The sequence below is a fragment of the Oncorhynchus keta genome, chromosome 20, assembly GCF_023373465.1.
Source record: "Oncorhynchus keta strain PuntledgeMale-10-30-2019 chromosome 20, Oket_V2, whole genome shotgun sequence".
Lineage (NCBI taxonomy): Eukaryota > Metazoa > Chordata > Actinopteri > Salmoniformes > Salmonidae > Oncorhynchus > Oncorhynchus keta.
This window is the reverse complement of record NC_068440.1, coordinates 42824049-42839003: the sequence shown is the minus strand read 5'-3', so window position 1 is coordinate 42839003 and position 14955 is coordinate 42824049. Positions and strand designations below refer to the sequence as shown.

The window sequence follows — 14955 nt, the reverse complement described above, 5'->3', positions numbered from 1 at the left end:
TACTCTGGTATGAGGCTGACTGTAAAGCAGGTGGAAACAGGCTAGTACTCTGGAATGAGGCTGACTGTAAAGCAGGTAGAAACAGGCTAGTACTCTGGTATGAGGCTGACTAAAGCAGGTGGAAACAGGCTAGTACTCTGGTATGAGGCTGACTGTAAACAGGTAGAAACAGGCTAGTACTCTGGTATGAAGCTGACTGTAAAGCAGGTAGAAACAGGCTAGTACTCTGGTATGAGGCTGACTGTAAAGCAGGTAGAAACAGGCTTGTACTCTGGTATGAGGCTGACTGTAAACAGGTAGAAACAGGCTAGTACTCTGGTATGAGGCTGACTGTAAACAGGTAGAAACAGGCTAGTACTCTGGTATGAGGCTGACTGTAAACAGGTAGAAACAGGCTAGTACTCTGGTATGAGGCTGACTGTAAAGCAGGTAGAAACAGGCTAGTACTCTGGTATGAGGCTAACTAAAGCAGGTGGAAACAGGCTAGTACTCTGGTATGAGGCTGACTGTAAAGCAGGTAGAAACAGGCTAGTACTCTGGTATGAGGCTGACTGTAAAGCAGGTGGAAACAGGCTAGTACTCTGGTATGAGGTTGACTGTAAAGCAGGTGTAAACAGGCTAGTACTCTGGTATGAGGCTGACTGTAAAGCAGGTAGAAACAGGCTAGTACTCTGGTATGAGGCTGACTGTAAAGCAGGTGGAAACAGGCTAGTACTCTGGTATGAGGCTGACTGTAAAGCAGGTGGAAACAGGCTAGTACTCTGGTATGAGGCTGACTGTAAAGCAGGTGGAAACAGGCTAGTACTCTGGTATGAGGCTGACTGTAAAGCAGGCAGAAACAGGCTAGTACTCTGGTATGAGGCTGACTAAAGCAGGTGGAGACAGGCTAGTACTCTGGTATGAGGCTGACTGTATGTAAAGCAGGTGGAAACAGGCTAGTACTCTGGCATGAGGCTGACTGTATGTAAAGCAGGTAGAAACAGGCTAGTACTCTGGTATGAGGCTGACTGTAAAGCAGGTGGAAACAGGCTAGTACTCTGGTATGAGGCTGACCAAAGCAGGTGGAAACAGGCTAGTACTCTGGTATGAGGCTGACCAAAGCAGGTGGAAACAGGCTAGTACTCTGGTATGAGGCTGACTGTAAACAGGTAGAAACAGGCTAGTACTCTGGTATGAGGCTAACTAAAGCAGGTGGAAACAGGCTAGTACTCTGGTATGAGGCTGACTGTAAACAGGTAGAAACAGGCTAGTACTCTGGTATGAGGCTAACTAAAGCAGGTGGAAACAGGCTAGTACTCTGGTATGAGGCTGACTGTAAACAGGTAGAAACAGGCTAGTACTCTGGTATGAGGCTGACTAAAGCAGGTGGAAACAGGCTAGTACTCTGGTATGAGGCTGACTGTAAACAGGTAGAAACAGGCTAGTACTCTGGTATGAGGCTGACTGTAAAGCAGGTAGAAACAGGCTAGTACTCTGGAATGAGGCTGACTAAAGCAGGTGGAAACAGGCTAGTACTCTGGTATGAGGCTGACTGTAAACAGGTAGAAACAGGCTAGTACTCTGGTATGAGGCTGACTGTAAAGCAGGTGGAAACAGGCTAGTACTCTGGTATGAGGCTGACTGTAAACAGGTAGAAACAGGCTAGTACTCTGGTATGAGGCTGACTGTAAACAGGTAGAAACAGGCTAGTACTCTGGTATGAGGCTGACCAAAGCAGGTGGAAACAGGCTAGTACTCTGGTATGAGGCTGACTGTAAACAGGTAGAAACAGGCTAGTACTCTGGTATGAGGCTGACTGTAAACAGGTAGAAACAGGCTAGTACTCTGGTATGAGGCTGACCAAAGCAGGTGGAAACAGGCTAGTACTCTGGTATGAGGCTGACTGTATGTAAAGCAGGTAGAAACAGGCTAGTACTCTGGTATGAGGCTGACTGTAAACAGGTAGAAACAGGCTAGTACTCTGGTATGAGGCTGACTGTATGTAAAGCAGGTGGAAACAGGCTAGTACTCTGGTATGAGGCTGACTGTATGTAAAGCAGGTGGAAACAGGCTAGTACTCTGGTATGAGGCTGACTGTATGTAAAGCAGGTGGAAACAGGCTAGTACTCTGGTATGAGGCTGACTGTAAAGCAGGTAGAAACAGGCTAGTACTCTGGTATGAGGCTGACTGTATGTAAAGCAGGTAGAAACAGGCTAGTACTCTGGTATGAGGCTGACAGTAAAGCAGGTGGAAACAGGCTAGTACTCTGGTATGAGGCTGACTGTAAACAGGTGGAAACAGGCTAGTACTCTGGTATGAGGCTGACTGTATGTAAAGCAGGTGGAAACAGGCTAGTACTCTGGTATGAGGCTGACTGTATGTAAAGCAGGTGGAAACAGGCTAGTACTCTGGTATGAGGCTGACTGTATGTAAAGCAGGTAGAAACAGGCTAGTACTCTGGTATGAGGCTGACTGTAAAGCAGGTGGAAACAGGCTAGTACTCTGGTATGAGGCTGACTGTATGTAAAGCAGGTGGAAACAGGCTAGTACTCTGGTATGAGGCTGACTGTAAAGCAGGTAGAAACAGGCTAGTACTCTGGTATGAGGCTGACTGTATGTAAAGCAGGTAGAAACAGGCTAGTACTCTGGTATGAGGCTGACTGTAAAGCAGGTAGAAACAGGAAGTAAATGATGAAAAGACTATGGTTGTGTTCCAAATGTCACCCTATCCCCTTCATATTACACTACTTTGGAGGCCTGGGCAGAAGTAGTGCACTTCTTTGGAGCCCTGGGCAGAAGTTGTGCACTATAGGGAATAGGGGTCCACATGGAAAGCATCCATTTTGGCCTAGAGAGAGTGTCTGAAGAAACACACACCTGTAGACAGCCACGAATAAAAGCCAGTTCGATTGCAAAGATGTGATGATAATTTACTTGACTCAGATGATTGGTACGGTACAATAAGCGAGATGATTGATCAACCTATGCTCTACAACATGTTTTCATCAGAATGAGATAACCTTACGCTTGTAGGTATGTTTGGTTGTATGATAGTTTCCTGTTAGAGACATGAAAACATGCAAAGTATATTATCATGTCAAACATTATGATTCATAAACAAATCATATTCTGCACCTTTGAGACAATTTTCTGCATCAATCAAAAAACAGAATGTGCCATTTGATTCTATTCATCAGACTGTGCCATTTGATTCTATTCATCAAAAAACAGAATGTGCCATTTGATTCTATTCATCAAAAAACAGAATGTGCCATTTGATTCTATTCATCAAAAAACAGAATGTGCCATTTGATTCTATTCATCAGAATGTGCCATTTGATTCTATTCATCAAAAAACAGAATGTGCCATTTGATTCTATTCATCAAAAAACAGAATGTGCCATTTGATTCTATTCATCAACATGTATTATAAAATGTGTGTTTGGTACTCCACTTAGTGGTCTGTGATTAGATAGGAAAGGGACATCATCATCATAAATCCATCAGATCACTGAGCAATCTGTGCAGTTATTGGATCACTGAGTGGATTCCTGTTGATCTCTTCCACACTGTTCAAATGATTGGCCAGCTCCTGGACCACTGATGTCCTTCCCACCTGGTCGTGTCTCCTCTTCTCCATGACCAAGTCCTCTAAACACTGGAACTCCAGCATGTGAGACTGTTTATCTGACATCAGGATCTTTAACCTGTATGGCTCTTTTCCTATCCGGATCTCCCCGCCCATTTTGAACTCCCGTTTGCCAAACCTGCACCAAGCGGCAAAGCACTCTGAATTTCTCCAGCTCAACTCTCTGTCTTTAGCTCCTACCTGTTCCATAGCGTTCTGAACCACCATCTCGGCACCGAGGGCTTTGAATTTATACAGATCGTTGACTATTCTACATCTCCTTCCCTGGCTGGCGTCTGTCAGGAAGCTGTTCTTTATCTCTGCTCTGTGCAGGTGCACCACCTGGAAGTCACCGACATACACCGCCCAGTGGGGGTACTGCCCCGTGGTTACAAACTCCACCAGGTCACCTGCCCTGCATTTGTTTAGTAGGATCTCGGGGGAGTATATTTCCATGCCCGCGGTCTTGACGCTCTTCTCGTAAATACATTCCTCCCGGTGGTAAACAGCGCAATCCACCTCGTTGCTCTTGTCGTAGTGTTTCTGTTCCGTACCAGTGTGGTGCTCCTTATCCGCTCCGTCTACGTTACTGTTTTCACCCTCCTGTTCCTCGTCATCTGTTGAGAAAATATATGACACTCCGATCCGAGGACCCTCCTCAGTGTCCAGCCCGTTGGGGTCCATTGTGGGAACTTCTGCGTAACTTGGATGTGACAGCTTCATTTTATCCACCTGGTTGCCCATGCCCCCTCCCTCGGTAGCTGATAGCGAGGATGTTGACGTTCTTGAAGGACGCTGCCGGGCTGTCCACCTCTTAAAAGCAGAGGATCAGCGCCATCTGTATCCGCCTCTGCACCACACAACCTGGGTAAACTAATGACAACCTCCCAAAGGACTCGGATCCATCTGTAGCCGTAGGTCACCCCCCCCCCCAGAACTAAATAGTACTCCGAAGCAGCGGACGGCTGTGAGGAAGCCTATTCAAATCAACAAGTGCCTTGATGTGGATTGATGTTGCCTATTCTACGTGCGTAAAGTTAGAACATTTAACTATCATGCACAATACGATTAGATCGATGAATAGGCTACAGGCTCTTCGTGCCCGATGACTAAATGTATGTTATGTCCGTACTCGCTGACAAAGTAGGCTGCATGAGTAGTTTCCGTCAACACCACAGAGGCGATAGCGAAGCCTGCGGAGTAACCGTGGATTCGACGGCAGGCAGATCTCGACTTGGCACAGCTACAGCAACAAACAATCTCATTTAAAGCTGTAGTGCGCATTTTCTTTTCATGATCTTTTCCCAACTCCCATAGAGCATGGGCTAAAAAGTTAGTGATGGCATGAAATATACAACCCATTCAGCTCATAGGCCTACATTACATTCTACTCCTTGGGAATGAACCAGGTTAAATCAATGTGTAAGACTTGACATAACTCATTCAGAAACATTTATTTACTCTATAACATTGTACATAGCATACTGATATTACAAAGATATTACTAACAATGTTGAGCCTGTTTGTGGAAGACGGATTGGTTTTGTTATAGCTTACACATGACATTTTCACCCTGCTGTTGTCTTCCTTCTACCCGTAACAGCTTGGCCCTCACATCGTCTAGCCTACTAAACTGTTCCTTCCTGTCTCACATCGTCTAGCCTACTAAACTGTTCCTTCCTGTCTCACATAGTCTAGCCTACTAAACTGTTCCTTACTGTCTCACATCGTCTAGTCTACTAAACTGTTCCTTCCTGTCTCACATAGTCTAGCCTACTAAACTGTTCCTTACTGTCTCACATCGTCTAGCCTACTAAACTGTTCCTTACTGTCTCACATCGTCTAGTCTACTAAACTGTTCCTTCCTGTCTCACATCGTCTAGCCTACTAAACTGTTCCTTACTGTCTCACATCGTCTAGCCTACTAAACTGTTCCTTACTGTCTCACATCGTCTAGTCTACTAAACTGTTCCTTACTGTCTCACATCGTCTAGCCTACTAAACTGTTCCTTACTGTCTCACATCGTCTAGCCTACTAAACTGTTCCTTCCTGTCTCACATCGTCTATACTAAACTGTTCCTTACTGTCTCACATCGTCAGCCTACTAAACTGTTCCAAACTGTCTCACATCGCCAAAACCTAGCTTCATTAAAACCTCTAGCCTACTAAACTGTTCCTTACTGTCTCACATCGTCTAGCCTACTAAACTGTTCCTTACTGTCTCACATCGTCTAGCCTACTAAACTGTTCTTACTGTCTCACATGTCAGGTAGTCTAGCCTACTAAACTGTTCCTTACATGGTCAAACAAATAGGGTCTAGTCCACTAAACTGTTCCTTACTGTCTCACATCGTCTAGCCTACTAAACTGTTCCTTCCTGTCCATGTCTAGTCCTACTAAACTGTTCCTTACTGTCTCACATCGTCTAGCCACTAAACTGTTCCTTCCTGTCTCACAGTCTAGCCTACTAAACTGTTCCTTCCTGTCTCACATCGTCTAGCCTACTAAACTGTTCCTTAAACTGTCTCACATCGTCTAGTCTACTAAACTGTTCTTTACTGTCTCACAAACAGCCACTAACTGTCTCACAGTCTAGCCTACTAAACTGTTCCTTCCTGTCTCACATCGTCTAGTCTACTAAACTGTTCCTTACTGTCTCACATCGTCTAGCCTACTAAACTGTTCCTTCCTGTCTCACATCGTCTAGCCTACTAAACTGTTCCTTACGGTCTCACATCGTCTAGCCTACTAAACTGTTCCTTACTGTCTAACAAACTAAACTGTTCCTTACGGTCTCACATCGTCTAGCCTACTAAACTGTTCCTTACGGTCTCACATCGTCTAGCCTACTAAACTGTTCCTTACGGTCTCACAAGCCTACTAAACTGTTCCTTCCTGTCTCACATCGTCTAGCCTACTAAACTGTTCCTTAGGTCTCACATCGTCTCACATCGTCTAGCCTACTAAACTGTTCCTTCCATGTCTCACTAAATTGTCTAAAGCCTACTAAACTGTTCCTTCCTGTCTCACATCGTCTAGTACTAAACTAAACTGTTCCTTAAACTGTTCCTGTCTCACATCGTCTAGCCTACTAAACTGTTCCTTCCTGTCTCACATCGTCTAGCCTACTAAACTGTTCCTTACTGTCTCACATCGTCTAGCCTACTAAACTGTTCCTTCCTGTCTCACATCGTCTAGCCTACTAAACTGTTCCTTCCTGTCTCACATCGTCTAGCCTACTAAACTGTTCCTTCCTGTCTCACATCGTCTAGCCTACTAAACTGTTCCTTCCTGTCTCACATCGTCTAGCCTACTAAACTGTTCCTTCCTGTCTCACATCGTCTAGCCTACTAAACTGTTCCTTACTGTCTCACATCGTCTAGCCTACTAAACTGTTCCTTCCTGTCTCACATCGTCTAGCCTACTAAACTGTTCCTTCCCTGTCTCACATCGTCTAGCCTACTAAACTGTTCCTTCCTACATCGTAACTAAACTGTTCCTTACTGTCTCACATCGTCTAGCCTACTAAACTCACATCGGTCTCAACTGTTCCTTCCTGTCTCGTCTAGCCTACTAAACTGACTGTCTCACATCGTCTAGCCTACTAAACTGTTCCTTACTGTCTCACATCGTCTAGCCTACTAAACTGTTCCTTCATGTCTCACATCGTCTAGCCTACTAAACTGTTCCTTACTGTCTCACATCGTCTAGCCTACTAAACTGTTCCTTACTGTCTCACATCGTCTAGCCTACTAAACTGTTCCTTCACTGTCTCACATCGTCTAGCCTACTAAACTGTTCTTTACTGTCTCACATCGTCTAGCCTACTAAACTGTTCTTACTGTCTCACATCGTCTAGCCTACTAAACTGGAACAGCCTACTAAACTGTTCCTTAGTGTCTCACATGTCTAGCCTACTAAACTGTTCCTTCCTGTCTCACATCGTCTAGCCTACTAAACTGTTCCTTACTGTCTCACATAGTCTAAAGCCTATCTAGCCTACTAAACTGTTCCACTGTCTCACATCGTCTAGCCTACTAAACTGACATCGTCTAGCCTACTAAACTGTTCCTTCCTGTCTCACATCGTCTAGCCTACTAAACTGTTCCTTCCTGTCTCACATCGTCTAGTCTACTAAACTGTTCCTTACTGTCTCACATCTGTCTAGCCTACTAAACTGTTCCTTCCTGTCTCACATCGTCTAGCCTACTAAACTGTTCCTTCCTGTCTCACATCGTCTAGCCTACTAAACTGTTCCTTCCTGTCTCACATCGTCTAGCCTACTAAACTGTTCCTTACTGTCTCACATCGTCTAGCCTACTAAACTGTTCCTTCCTGTCTCACATCGTCTAGCCTACTAAACTGTTCCTTACTGTCTCACATCGTCTAGCCTACTAAACTGTTCCTTGTCTCACATCGTCTAGCCTACTAAACTGTTCCTGTCTCACATGTCTCTACTAAACATCGTCTAACTAAACTGTTCCTTACTGTCTCACATCGTCTAGCCTACTAAACTGTTCCTTCCTGAGACAGGTCTCACATCGTCTAGGTCTCACATCGTCTAGCCTACTAAACTGTTCCTTCCTGTCTCACATCCTAGCCTACTAAACTGTTCCTTCCTGTCTCACATCGTCTAGCCTACTAAACTGTTCCTTACTGTCTCACATCGTCTAGCCTACTAAACTGTTCCTTCCTGTCTCACATCGTCTAGCCTACTAAACTGTTCCTTCCTGTCTCACATCGTCTAGCCTACTAAAACATGTAGCCTACTAAACTGTTCCTTCCTGTCTCACATCGTCTAGCCTACTAAACTGTTCCTTCCTGTCTCACATCGTCTAGCCTACTAAACTGTTCCTTAGTGTCTCACATCGTCTAGCCTACTAAACTGTTCCTTAGTGTCTCACTTCTAGCCTACTAAACTGTTCTCACATCGTCTAGCCTACTAAACTGTTCCTGTTCCACGGTCTCACCTCCTACTAAACTTTGTCTCACATCATCGTCTAGCCTACTAAACTGTTCCCCTGTCCATCGTCTAGCCTACTAAACTGTTCCTTACTGTCTCACATCGTCTAGCCTACTAAACTGTTCCTTACTGTCTCACATCGTCTAGTCTACTAAACTGTTCCTTACTGTCTCACATCGTCTAGCCTACTAAACTGTTCCTTAGTGTCTCACATCGTCTAGCCTACTAAACTGTTCCTTACTGTCTCACATCGTCTAGCCTACTAAACTGTTCCTTACTGTCTCACATCGTCTAGCCTACTAAACTGTTCCTTAGTGTCTCACATCGTCTAGCCTACTAAACTGTTCCTTACTGTCTCACATCGTCTAGCCTACTAAACTGTTCCTTACTGTCTCACATCGTCTAGCCTACTAAACTGTTCCTTACTGTCTCACATCGTCTAGCCTACTAAACTGTTCCTTACTGTCTCACATCGTCTAGCCTACTAAACTGTTCCTTACTGTCTCACATCGTCTAGCCTACTAAACTGTTCCTTCCTGTCTCACATCGTCTAGCCTACTAAACTGTTCCTGTCTACGGTCTCACTAAACTGTTCTTAGTCTCACATCTAGCCTACTAAACTGTTCCTTACTGTCTCACATCGTCTAGCCTACTAAACTGTTCCTTACGGTCTCACATCGTCTAGCCTACTAAACTGTTCCTTACGGTCTCACATCGTCTAGCCTACTAAACTGTTCCTTACGGTCTCACATCGTCTAGTCTACTAAACTGTTCCTTACTGTCTCACATCGTCTAGCCTACTAAACTGTTCCTTACGGTCTCACATCGTCTAGCCTACTAAACTGTTCCTTACGGTCTCACATCGTCTAGCCTACTAAACTGTTCCTTCCTGTCTCACATCGTCTCACTAAATCGGTCTCACAGTCTAGCCACTAAACTGTTCCTTACGGTCTCACATCGTCTAGCCTACTAAACTGTTCCTTACGGTCTCACATCGTCTAGCCTACTAAACTGTTCCTTACTGTCTCACATCGTCTAGCCTACTAAACTGTTCCTTACGGTCTCACATCGTCTAGCCTACTAAACTGTTCCTTCCTGTCTCACATCGTCTAGCCTACTAAACTGTTCCTTCCTGTCTCACATCGTCTAGCCTACTAAACTGTTCCTTACTGTCTCACATCGTCTAGCCTACTAAACTGTTCCTTACTGTCTCACATCGTCTAGTCTACTAAACTGTTCCTTACTGTCTCACATCGTCTGGTCTACTAAACTGTTCCTTACGGTCTCACATCGTCTAGCCTACTAAACTGTTCCTTACGGTCTCACATCGTCTAGCCTACTAAACTGTTCCTTACGGTCTCACATCGTCTAGCCTACTAAACTGTTCCTTACTGTCTCACATCGTCTAGTCTACTAAACTGTTCCTTTCGGTCTCACATCGTCTAGTCTACTAAACTGTTCCTTAGTGTCTCACATCGTCTAGCCTACTAAACTGTTCCTTACTGTCTCACATCGTCTAGCCTACTAAACTGTTCCTTACTGTCTCACATCGTCTAGCCTACTAAACTGTTCCTTAGTGTCTCACATCGTCTAGCCTACTAAACTGTTCTTTACTGTCTCACATCGTCTAGTCCACTAAACTGTTCTTTACTGTCTCACATCGTCTAGTCCACTAAACTGTTCCTTACTGTCTCACATCGTCTAGCCTACTAAACTGTTCCTTACTGTCTCACATCGTCTAGCCTACTAAACTGTTCCTTACTGTCTCACATCGTCTAGCCTACTAAACTGTTCCTTAGTGTCTAGCCTACTAAACTGTTCCTTAGTGTCTCACATGTCTCACTGGCAGGGTAGCCTAGTGGTTAGAGTGTACAGGAGGCAGGTAGCCTAGTGGTTAGAGTCTAGAGGAGGCAGGTAGCCCAGTGGTTAGAGTGTAGAGGAGGCAGGTAGCCTAGTGGTTAGAGGCGGCAGTGTAGCCTAGTGGTTCGAGTGTAGAGGTGGCAGGGTAGCCTAAACTGTGGTTCGAGTGTAGAGGTGGCAGGGTAGCCTAGTGGTTCGAGTGTAGAGGTGGCAGGGTAGCCTAGTGGTTAGAGTGTAGAGGTGGCAGGGTAGCCTAGTGGTTAGAGTGTAGAGGTGGCAGGGTAGCCTAGTGGTTAGAGTGTAGAGGTGGCAGGGTAGCCTAGTGGTTAGAGTGTAGAGGTGGCAGGGTAGCCTAGTGGTTAGAGTGTAGAGGTGGCAGGGTAGCCTAGTGGTTAGAGTGTAGAGGTGGCAGGGTAGCCTAGTGGTTAGAGTGTAGAGGTGGCAGGGTAGCCTAGTGGTTAGAGTGTAGATGCGGCAGGGTAGCCTAGTGGTTAGAGTGTAGATGCGGCAGGGTAGCCTAGTGGTTAGAGTGTAGAGGTGGCAGGGTAGCCTAGTGGTTAGAGTGTAGAGGTGGCAGGGTAGCCTAGTGGTTAGAGTGTAGAGGTGGCAGGGTAGCCTAGTGTTTAGAGTGTAGAGGCGGCAGGGTAGCCTAGTGGTTAGAGTGTAGAGGCGGCAGGGTAGCCTAGTGGTTAGAGTGTAGATGCGGCAGGGTAGCCTAGTGGTTAGAGTGTAGAGGTGGCAGGGTAGCCTAGTGGTTAGAGTGTAGAGGTGGCAGGGTAGCCTAGTGGTTAGAGTGTAGAGGTGGCAGGGTAGCCTAGTGGTTAGAGTGTAGAGGTGGCAGGGTAGCCTAGTGGTTAGAGTGTAGAGGTGGCAGGGTAGCCTAGTGGTTAGAGTGTAGAGGTGGCAGGGTAGCCTAGTGGTTAGAGTGTAGATGCGGCAGGGTAGCCTAGTGGTTAGAGTGTAGACGCGGCAGGGTAGCCTAGTGGTTAGAGTGTAGAGGTGGCAGGGTAGCCTAGTGGTTAGAGTGTAGAGGTGGCAGGGTAGCCTAGTGGTTAGAGTGTAGAGGTGGCAGGGTAGCCTAGTGGTTAGAGTGTAGAGGTGGCAGGGTAGCCTAGTTTTAGAGTGTAGAGGCGGCCGGGTATCCTAGTGGTTAGAGTGTAGAGGCCCAGGGTAGCCTAGTGGTTAGAGTGTAGATGCGGCAGGGTAGCCTAGTGGTTAGAGTGTAGAGGCGGCAGGGTAGCCCAGTGGTTAGAGTGTAGAGGCGGCAGGGTAGCCCAGTGGTTAGAGTGTAGAGGCGGCAGGGTAGCCCAGTGGTTAGAGTGTAGAGGCGGCAGGGTAGCCCAGTGGTTCGAGTGTAGAGGCGGCAGGGTAGCCCAGTGGTTCGAGTGTAGAGGCGGCAGGGTAGCCCAGTGGTTAGAGTGTAGAGGCGGCAGGGTAGCCTAGTGGTTAGAGTGTAGAGGCGGCAGGGTAGCCTAGTGGTTAGAGTGTAGAGGCGGCAGGGTAGCCTAGTGGTTAGAGTGTAGAGGCGGCAGGGTAGCCTAGTGGTTAGAGTGTAGAGGCGGCAGGGTAGCCTAGTGGTTAGAGTGTAGAGGCGGCAGGGTAGCCTAGTGGTTAGAGTGTAGAGGTGGCAGGGTAGCCTAGTGGTTGGAGTGTAGAGGCGGCAGGGTAGCCTAGTGGTTAGAGTGTAGAGGCGGCAGGGTAGCCTAGTGGTTAGAGTGTTAGAGTTCAAACCCCCGAGCTGACAAGGTACAAATCTGTCGTTCTGCCCCTGAACAGGCAGTTAACCCACTGTTCCTAGGCCGTCATTGAAAATAAGAATTTGTTCTTAACTGACTTGCAGTTAAATAAAGGTAAAATTAAAACAAAACATGGACAACCCATTTTAAAACACTGTTCAAATTGATGCAACCGCAGAACAAGGCCAAATTCATGAGAAGTTGGAAGGATTAGAAAAAGCTATAAAGGACCATCAAAATCCATTGGACTCCCCAATGACTGAGCAGGAGCTCTGTAAGATACTTCAGGCCCTTAAATGTAAAACAAAAAGGTTGCAGACCTGATGGAATCCGAAATGAGCAAAATGTCAATTGATCCAGATCTGTCAATTTGTACAAAATATATAGAGTACTGCACACACAACAATTACTGAGGTTTACATTTATTTATGCTGAGTAGTTATATCTGGAGTATTTCTCCTGTCTTATCCAGTGTCCTGTGTGAATTTAAGTATGCTCTCTCTAATTCTCTCTTTCTTTCTCTCTCTCTCTCTTGGGGGACCTGAGCCCTTGGGCTACCTGGCATGATGAGTCCTTGCTGTCCCTAGTCCACCTGGCCGTGCTGCTGCTCCAGTTTCAACTGTTCTGCCTGCGGCTATGGAACCCTGACCTGTTCACCGAACGTGCTACCTGTCCCAGACCTGCTGTTTTCAACTCTCTGGAGACAGCAGGAGCGGTAGAGATACTCTCAATGATCGGCTATGAAAAGCCAACTGACATTTACTCCTGAGGTGCTGACCTGTTGCACCCTCAACAACTACTGTGATTATTATTATTTGACCCTGCTGGTCATCTATGAACATTTGAACATCTTGGCCATGTTCTGTTATAATCTCCACCCGGCACAGCCAGAAGAGGACTGGCCACCCCACATAGCCTGGTTCCTCTCTAGGTTTCTTCCTAGCTTCTGGCATTTCTAGTGCTTCTACACCTGCATTGCTTGCTGTTTGGGGTTTTAGGCTGGGTTTCTGTACAGCACTTTGAGATATCAGCTGATGTAAGAAGGGCTTTATAAATACATTTGATTAATTGATTAACTATATAGACTACTGCACGCAGTACAATTACTTAGGTTGATATATAGACTACTGTACACAGAGCGAGAGAGAAGGACGGACAAAGAGAGAGAGAAGGAAGGACAAAGAGAGAGACACTTACTAGTCTGAGGCCAAACCACACAACTAACAATATTGGACACTTTCTGGAACACAAAGCCTTCAGTATCTCATCCTGGAATATCCAAGGCCTGAGGTCATAGAGGAGATGGACCCACTCGTTGCCCTCTCGGTTACAGAGAGCTGGTAGTCCCATCCACCATACTACCAGGTGTGTGGTATAGAGGAGACGGACCCACTCGTTGCCCTCTAGGTTACAGAGAGCTGGTAGTCCCATCCAACCATACTACCAGGTGTGTGGTATAGAGGAGACGGACCCACTCGTTGCCCTCTAGGTTACAGAGAGCTGGTAGTCCCATCCACCATACTACCAGGCATGAAATAGGGAAGGGCTAATTTGGTATAGAGCAGACCCACTCTATTTAATTAATCAAAGAGGAACATTTGGCTAGAAATTCAAAAGGAAATAATCTCAACAGAGAAATGTCCTGCTGTGTGCTACCTATATCCCCCACTAGAATCCCTTATATCCCCCACTAGAATCCCCTATATCCCCCCACTAGAATCCCCTATATCCCCCCACTAGAATCCCCTATAACCCCCACTAGAATCCCCCACCCCTATATCCCCACCCCTATATCCCCACTAGAATCCCTATATCCCCACTAGAATCCCTATATCCCCCACTAGAATCCATATATCCCCCACTAGAATCCCCCCCACTAGAATCCCTATATCCCCCACTAGAATCCCTATATCCCCCACTAGAATCCCTTATATCCCCCAATAGAATCCCTATAGAATCCCTATATCCCCACTAGAATCCCTTAATCCCCCCACTAGAATCCCTATATCCCCCACTAGAATCCCCTAATCCCCACCCCTATATCCCCCTAGAATCCCTATATCCCCACTAGAATCCCTTATATCCCCCACTAGAATCCCCTATATCCCCCCACCCCCTATATCCCCCACTAGAATCCCTATATCCCCCACTAGAATCCCTATATCCCCCCTAGAATCCCCTATAACCCCCACTAGAATCCCTATAACCCCCCACTAGAATCCCTATATCCCCCACTAGAATCCCTATCCCCCACTAGAATCCCTATATCCCCCACTAGAATCCCTATATATCCCTATATCCCCCTAGAATCCCTTATATCCCCCACTAGAATCCCCTATATCCCCCACTAGAATCCCTATATCTCCCCACTAGAATCCCTATATCCCCCACTAGATCCCTATATCCCCCACTAGAATCCCTATATCCCCCCACTAGAATCCCCCCCACTAGAATCCCCCCCCCACTAGAATCCCTATATCCCCCCACTAGAATCCCTATATCCCCCACTAGAATCCCTATATCCCCCACTAGAATCCTAGAATCCCTATATCCCCCAATAGAATCCCTTATATCCCCCCACTAGAATCCCCATACTTTAATGAAGACAGCTTCTCCATCCTGGAGGGGGAAATCAATCATTTCCAGGCCCAAGGACATGTACTTGTCTGTGGCGACCTAAATGCCAGAACCGGACAAGAACCTGACAGCCTCAGCACACAGGGGGACAAACACATGCCTGGAGGTGACAACACTCCCTCCCCCATATGCCCCCTTAGGCACAACTAT

At 46.3% G+C, this 14955-nt stretch overlaps 1 protein-coding gene and 1 long non-coding RNA gene across 11 annotated transcripts; one reads left to right on the top strand and one right to left on the bottom strand.

The window, feature by feature from the left end:
* Positions 1–2890: 2890 nt before the first annotated feature.
* Positions 2891–5637, bottom strand: LOC118382225 (protein LRATD2-like). The gene has a single exon (XM_035769072.2). It carries the CDS (start codon positions 4350–4352, stop codon positions 3489–3491), a length of 864 nt encoding a protein of 287 aa, XP_035624965.2. The 5' UTR covers positions 4353–5637; the 3' UTR covers positions 2891–3488.
* Positions 5638–9510: 3873 nt separating this feature from the next.
* Positions 9511–13917, top strand: LOC127910042 (uncharacterized). 10 transcript variants are annotated; one of them, XR_008073725.1, is made up of 4 exons: positions 9511–10569; positions 10607–11035; positions 11267–11332; positions 11432–13917. It is a non-coding gene; the product is annotated as an uncharacterized LOC127910042 (long non-coding RNA). The 10 variants fall into 10 exon arrangements; XR_008073727.1 differs by having other exon boundaries at positions 11234–11332; XR_008073721.1 differs by having other exon boundaries at positions 11201–11332.
* The last annotated feature ends 1038 nt before the right edge of the window (positions 13918–14955 follow it).

What these genes read in the sequence shown, in the direction of transcription:
- LOC118382225 (XM_035769072.2), bottom strand. Translation starts at nt 4,352, where the DNA reads ATGGGCAACCAGGTGGATAAAATGAAGCTGTCACATCCAAGTTACGCA.